At 42.1% G+C, this 7,500-nt stretch overlaps 2 protein-coding genes across 2 annotated transcripts in view; one reads left to right on the top strand and one right to left on the bottom strand.

Annotated features, from left to right (window-relative positions):
- Positions 1 to 7,500, top strand: part of LOC123516783 (probable serine/threonine-protein kinase DDB_G0278901) — a 203,658-nt gene that overhangs the window by 26,156 nt on the left and 170,002 nt on the right. The window lies entirely within an intron of this gene.
- Positions 1 to 7,500, bottom strand: part of LOC123516780 (U-scoloptoxin(01)-Cw1a-like) — an 11,067-nt gene that overhangs the window by 2,330 nt on the left and 1,237 nt on the right. Inside the window, exon 2 of the mRNA XM_045276427.1 lies at positions 3,248 to 3,371. Within this exon, the coding sequence (XP_045132362.1) occupies positions 3,248 to 3,371 (124 nt within the window). The remainder of the gene's footprint in view (positions 1 to 3,247; positions 3,372 to 7,500) is intronic.

Raw genomic sequence — 7,500 nt, 5'->3', positions numbered from 1 at the left:
AGAGGGTGAGAGTGAGTGGGGGAGAAAGAGTGAGAGCGAGAGAGTTTGAGGAATAGAAGGGTTTTTAAGGGAGAGAGTGAGAGAGTGTGTGTGTGAGAGAGAGAGAGAGAAGAGAGAAGAGATTAGAATAAAGAGAGAGAGAGAGAGAGAGAGAGAAAGGAAGAGAAAAGAATATACTGTACTAGAGAGGGAAATAAAACAAGGACAAATAGAAGAAAAAAAAGAAAAGGCAAAAAAAAAAGAGAGAAAGGGAGAGAAAGAACAAACAAGAGACAAGAAAAAAATGAAAAAAAAGAAAGAAAATAAATTAAAAACACTACAAATAATTAAAATAGTGTAATAGTGAAAAAAAATTAGCATAACCTCTTGATTACAGGTGAGGGGAAGTGAGGGGAGGTGAGGGGAGATGAGGGGAGGGGAGGGGAGAGAGGTGTTGAGGTGCAGTGTAGGTGTTACTAATGAGGTGTTGGCAGGAAAGGGTGGAGGCTGCAGAGTTTAGGGTGTGTAGAGTTATGGAGATGAGGAGGAGGAGGAGGAGGAGGAGGAGGAGGAGGAGGAGGAGGAGGAGGAGGAGGAGGAGGAGGAGGTGGAGATGATTTTTAGGGCATGTGTAGGTGGGAGAAATGCTACCTTTAGCACGAGAAGGAGGAGGAGGAGGAGGAGGAGGAGGAAAAAGAAGAGGAGAAAAGTGAGGCAAAGGAGGAGGGGGAGGAGGAGGAGGAAGAGGAGAAAGGTGAGGCAAAGGAAGACGAGGAGGAGGAAGGAAGAGGAGGAAAGTGAGACAAAGGAAGAGGAGGAGGAGAGATGAAGGAAGAGGAGAAAAAAGGAGAGGCGAAGAAGGAGGAGGAGAGATGAAGAGGAGAAAAGCTGAGGCTGAGGAGAAGAGATGAAAGAAGAAGAAAAAAGGAGAGACGAAGATGGAGGAGAAAGAGGAGAGAAGAAGTAAGAGGAGAAAAGAGAATTGAAGAAGGAGAAGGAGGAAGAGAAAAAAAAACGCAAAATAGAAAAAAAATAAAAGAGAGATGAAGAGGAAAAAGAGGAGGAGGAAAGTGGAAGTGGAGAAAAATGAAGATGTAGAGGAGGAGGAAGAGGAAGAAAGGAGATGGAAGAGGAGATGTGAATGAGGAGAAGAGGTGGAGGAAGAGGAAGTGGAGGAAAGGAAAGATATGCATGAAGAGGAGGAGGAGGAGGAGGAGGAGGAGGAGGAGGAGGAGGAGGAGGAGGAGGAGAAAGGGGAGATAAATGAGTGAGTGTGGGAGGAAAGGTTATTGTCCGATTTGCAATTTAGGAGGAAGAAAAGGAGGAGGAAGGAAGGAAGGAAGGAAGGAAGGAAGGAAGGAAGAAAGAAAAGAAGGAAGGAAGGAAGGAAGGAAGGAAGGAAGAAGGAAAAAAAGGAAGGAACGAAGAAAGGAAGGAAGGAAGGAAGGAAGGAAGGAAGGAAAGAAGGAAAGAAGGAAGGAAGGAAGGAAGAAAGAAAGAAAGGAAGGAAGGAAGGAAGGAAGGAAGAAAGGAAGGGAAGAAGGATGAGGAGAAAAAAAAAACTTGAAAAATAGATGATTTATTGTTACTTGAGAGAGAGAGAGAGAGAGAGAGAGAGAGAGAGAGAGAGAGAGAAAATGATTACCTATTCTTACCCATTCTTCTGGCCTTGGGGGGGTAGATGGGGGGTGGGTGTCCGTTGTCATCATCGTCATCATCATGTTAGTCTGTCTGTCTGTCTGTCTGTCTCGTCGATTCTGTCCTAAAAAAGACTAAGGATGGTCGCATCTCTCTCTCTCTCTCTCTCTCTCTCTCTCTCTCTCTCTCTCTCTCTCTCTCTCTCTCTCTCTCTCTCTCTCTCTCTCTCTCTACTACTACTACTACTACTACTACTACTACTACTACTACTACTACTACTACTACTACTACTACTACCACCACCACCACCACCACCACCACCACCACCACCACCACCACCACCACCCTGACATTAGCCTAAGTAGAAAGCACGCATATAAAAAAAACAAGTCCCTTTCTTCTTTTTTTTTTTCTCTCACACCTTCCCTTTCACCTGTTTGAAGGGACGCCATTACCTTGTCACCCTCGCCACCTGTCCCCGCCTCTGTTATGGTCCAGTCAGCGCCATCTACCCCTGGAATCCCCACCACTCTCACACCTTTCTTATTTTACTCCAGTTTCTCTTCCTGTCTACTTTGCACTGTGTTTTCAAGGGGTTTTAAAAGTTAGGTTGGTTTTTAAAGGTGTTTTTTTTACGGTTCTAGTGTGAGATTAATGTGTTTTTTGAGTTTTTAATGGTTGTGTGGTTTAAAGAGCGTGGGTTTTAGAAATGGTAGTTTGAGAGGGAAGGGTGCTGTGAATGTGGTTCTCTCTCTCTCTCTCTCTCTCTCTCTCTCTCTCTCTCTCTCTCTCTCTCTCTCTCTCTCGTCTTTTTTTCTTATATTTTTTTTCTTTTGTTCCTCCTTCTCTTCTTTCTCTTCTTCTTCCTCTTTCTCTTCTTCATCCTCCTCCTCTTCCTTGTTCTCCTATTCTTCCATTCCCATTCCTGTAGTCTTCCTTCTTCTCTTCCTACAGATAGTAACACCTCCTCCTCCTCCTCCTCCTCCTCCTCCTCCTCCTCCTCCTCCTCCTCCTCCTCCTCCTCCTCGATAGTGGTCACTCAATATATCTATCTTCTATGTCTGTCTTCTTTTCTCTCCGCTTGTCTGTCTGTGTGTCTGTGTGTCTGTCTGTGTGTCTGTGTATGGGGTGGATGCAACCTTTGTATGGTGTATAGTGAATGTACATAATTGAATAGGCCTAATTAGGGAAGCTTATTCACGCTTGTCAGTCCTCCTCCTCCTCCTCCTCCTCCTCCTCTTCTCGTCTTCACTCTCACTCAAGGTCGCGTCTCATTTCATCCTCCTTTTTTCTCTCTTTAATTTTCTCACTTTCTTTCTTTTAGTCTTTATTTTCTCTGTGTGTTTCTTCCTTCCTTCCTTCCTTCCTTCCTTCCTTCCTTCCTTCCTTCCTTCCTTCCTTCCTTCCTTCCTACATACAAAGATTTTCTCCCTCCTCCTCCTCCTGCTCCTCCTCCTCAACACAATTTACTACTACTACTACTACTACTACTACTACTACTACTACTACTACTACTACTACTACTACTACTACTACTACTACTACTACTTAAATCCCCTACATATGTAATCTAAACCTCCTGTCCTGTTTGTAATCCTGCAATGTAATCAGGTGTAGGTAATTATCTCACCTGAACCCGGTAACAATAGGGCCCCCGTTGATTACTGTTGAATTAGAGGGGAGCTCGAAGTCGGAGGGAGAAGAGTCACCTGCAACCACACACAGCAACGCCGCCGCCACCGCCACCGCCAGGCCTGAGAGGGGAGAAGGGAGGGGAAAAGAGGGGAAGAGGGGAAATGTGGTTAGGTTTTTTTTTTCCCTTTTTTTTTTGGGTGTGTAATATTTTGCTGTTTCTATTTTTTTTATTTTTTATGTGAATTGTTTTTGTTCATAAGTTAGGTTAGGTAAGGTTAGGTTAGGTTAGGTCAGGTCAGGTGAGGATAGGTAAAGGAAAGGTGACGTGAGGTTAAAAAAATAAGGTCAGGTAGGTTACTCAGGCAGTGTGGAAGAAGGGGAGAACACTTGTCATTGTAGAGGTGAGTGAAGGGAAGGATGGGAAATTATGAAGGGGTGACTCAGATTATATTAAGTTAGGTTAAGTTATTTTATGCAGTTATGTTATGCTATGTCAAATATCGTCAAATATGCTACGTTACGCTGTGTTATATTGTGTTATGTTACGTTAGGAAGGTATTGAAGAAAAGAAGACCTGTTATTGTTGAGCGTGGGGGTGGTGAGGGGAAGGAGGGGGGGACGGTGAAGGGGGTAAGGGAGGCGGGATCATTGGGGAGATAGAAGGAGGAAAGGGGGTGTGATGGGGGTGATGAGGTGAGAGGACAAGCACGGGGTGAAGGACATGGTATATAGGAAGAAGTGGAGGAGTGGGAGCAAGAGGAGGAGGAGGAGGAGGAGGAGGAGGAGGAGGAGGAGGAGGAGGAGGAGGAGGAGGAGGAGGAGGAGGAGGAGGAAGGAGGAGGAGGAGGAAGGGGTTTGGGGGGGAGGAGGAGGAGGAGGAGGAAGGGGAGTTTGGGGGTAGGAGGGAGGAGGAGGAGGAGGAAGGGGAGTTTGAGGGTAGGAGGGGAGGAGGAGGAGGAGGAAGGGAGAGTTTGGGGGTAAGGAGGAGAAGGGAAAATACGCTTAAAGAATCTATAAAAATAATAACAATGGGAAATTTTCGAGAGAGAGAGAGAGAGAGAGAGAGAGAGAGAGAGAGAGAGAGAGAGAGAGAATATCCCATAAAAAGAAGAATCTCACACACACACACACACACACACACACACACACACACACACACACACACACACACACACACACACACATATGCGCGCGCTCGCGCATACACGCACGCACAGGTGGGGATCTCCCGTTTTCTTTGCGACGCCCTTGACAATCTCACCTGCCCTGCACTCACCTTTAATTACCTCTCTCTCTCTCTCTCTCTCTCTCTCTCTCTCTCTCTGAAATTTCATCCATCTCTCCTCTTCCTCCTCTTCTTTTGTCGTTTTGTTATATCATTCTCTCTCTCTCTCTCTCTCTCTCTCTCTCTCTCTCTCTCTCTCTCTCTCTCTCTCTCTCTCTCTCTCTCTCTCGGACATGTGAGTTTTGCATTATCCTCCTCCTCCTCCTCCTCCTCCTCCTCCTCCTCCTCCTCCTCCTCCTCCTCCTCCTCCTCCTGCCGAAGGTCATATACCTTCAACGTGACTTCTTCCTCCCACTCACTATGACCTGACCTGACCTCCTCGTCCTCCTCCTCCTCCTCCTCCTCCTCCTCCTCCTCCTCCTCCTCCTCCTCCTCCTCCTCCTCCTCCTTGACCTCTTCCCTTTCCTTCTTGTTTTGCGTGTTTTATCTCTCCTCTTTTTTCTCTCCATCCTTCTTCTCTTCCTTCTTTTATTGTTTTGTCCCGTTTATTATTTTCTTCTTTTTCATTTCCTTCTTTCATATATTTTATGTGTAATTTTTTCTCGTATCTTCTTCCTCTTATCTTTTTTTTTTTTTTCTTCTTCTTCTTCTTCTTCTTCTTCTTCTTCTTCTTCTTCTTTTGTTGTATTTCTGCTTCAAATGTTTTCCTTGTTTCTTTTCTCTTTTCTTATATTCTCTTCTTTTCCCTTCTTTTCAATTCTCTCTTCTCTCCTTGTTCCTTCTCATCGTTTTCTTCTCTTCTCTTAATTCTTCTTCTCTTTCTTTTGTCCTCTTCTCTTGTAATTCCCTTTGTCTCTCTTCTCCTTTCTTCTCTTCTTTTTATTTTATTTTCCTTTCTCTTCTCTTCTCTTCTCTTCTCTTCTCTTCTCTTCTCTTTCCTTCCCTTCTCTTTCCGTCTCTTTTCTCTTTTCTCTTCCTTTTATCGTTCATTATCTATTCGCCTTGCTTGCATTGTAGATCAAGGGCAGTATATCATTTTTTTGCCCCTCCTCCTCCTCCTCCTCCTCCTCCTCCTCCTCCTCCTCCTCCTCCTCCTCCTCCTCCTCCTCTTGTCTGGGAAATTTCTTTTTTCTTTTTTTTTCTTTATATTTTCATTTTTTTTATAACGTTTGGAATTTTTTTAGTGTTGTATCATTGTTTTATTATTATTATTATTATTATTATTATTATTATTATTATTATTATTGTTATTTTTGTACCTGTTGAGTTTACCTGTTCATTCTCACGTCTTACCTTAAATTATTAGCTTGATCCTCCCTCCTCCTCCTCCTCCTCCTCCTCCTCCTCCTCCTCCTCCTCCTCCTCCTCCTCCTCCTCCTCCTCCTCCTCCTCCTCCTCCTCATTTCAGGTGCCCTTTTATTCTCCCACGCATTCTTATTTTTTCTTCATCTCACCTGTTGTTGTTGTTGTTATTATTATTATTATTATTATTATTATTATTATTATTATTATTATTATTATTATTATGTTACATATTATCTTTAAATTATTTGTGTTTTACGGTGTGTAAGACTGCTTAGGTAAATAGATAGATAGATAGATAGATAGATAGACAGACAAACAGAAATAGATTGATAGATAGATAGATGAATAGATAGAGATAAATAAATAAATAGATAGAACAACAAACAGATAGATAGATAAATAGACAGACAGACAGACAGACAGACAAGTGAATGCATTAGGTATATCAAACAGCACAGTGTCTTAATGGTGGCTTGTTTGGTGACTGTATAAATGGTTCCAGTGGGCAGGTGTGTGAGGGTCGAGGCTCACCTGAGAGAGAGAGAGAGAGAGAGAGAGAGAGAGAGAGAGAGAGAGAGAGAGAGAGAGAGAGAGAGAGAGAGAGAGAGAGAGAGAGAACAAGCCAAGGTGAAATACATGCAGGCGCACACTGATGTTTCTAACCCCTTCAGTACAGGGACGCATTTTGTACCATGAGTTTTGGGTGTGATTAGACGATTAGGAGGAGGAGGAGGAGGAGGAGGAGGAGGAGGAGGAGGAGGAGGAGGTAAAGATAGAAGAGAAGATAGCAGAAAGGAGGTTAGACGAGAAAAAAAAAGAAAAATGCACTAGAAAAGAGTTAGAAGAAGAAGAAGAAGAAGAAGAAGAAGAGTAAGAAGGAATAATGAATAAACTTGAAGAAGAGAAGATTGTAGGTGAAAGGAAAAAAAATAGGTAGAGGAGGACAGGAAGAGGAGGGGAAAAAGAAGACAAATAACCAAGAGGAAGAGGAAAATAGAAGTAGAAAAAAGAAATAAAGGAAGAAAATGAAGGAAAATGAAGAAAAAATAGGAAAAATAATTAATGAAGGATACGAAAGAGAGAGAGAGAGAAAAAAAAAAGATTAATGGCCAAACTCTTCACTATTTTAATCTGAAGCTGTAAAAAATCACCAAATAGTCACCAGAATGAATATGGAAATGCGTCATGTTACTGAAGGGGTTAATAGGAATTGATATGTGGGTTGATAAGATGAAATAGTTACAAGAAGGAAGGGAAAGTCAAGTTGATAGGTAAATATTGTTGTAGATGTATAGAAAGGTAAATGGAGAAACTATACAAGACAGAGAGAGACAGATAGATAGTAGATAATGAAATAGATAGAGCAGTAAAGTAGAAATAACAATAAAAAGGAAGGGAAGTTTAGTTAGATAGATAAATAAATAAATAAATGTTACAGATATATAGATAGATAAATAAACTATACACGACAGACAGACAGACGGACAGAATAATTGAAAAATGAAATAGATAAATCAATAAACAAAATTAAAGACAAAAACGAAATTAAACCTGCGATGGATTGTTTTGAAGTTTGAAAGATAAATTGATAGATAAATAAATAGACACACTGATAGACTAATGAACGTAAAATAGACATACATACATACATACAGACAGACAGACAGACAGACAGATAGGTGGAAAAGATAAGTAGATAAAACATTAGTAGAGTGAAA

This window comes from Portunus trituberculatus, chromosome 6, assembly GCF_017591435.1.
Source record: "Portunus trituberculatus isolate SZX2019 chromosome 6, ASM1759143v1, whole genome shotgun sequence".
In the NCBI taxonomy this organism is placed as follows: domain Eukaryota; kingdom Metazoa; phylum Arthropoda; class Malacostraca; order Decapoda; family Portunidae; genus Portunus; species Portunus trituberculatus.
The sequence above is the reverse complement of the archived record's forward strand: the minus strand, read 5'-3'. Positions and strand labels throughout refer to the sequence as shown.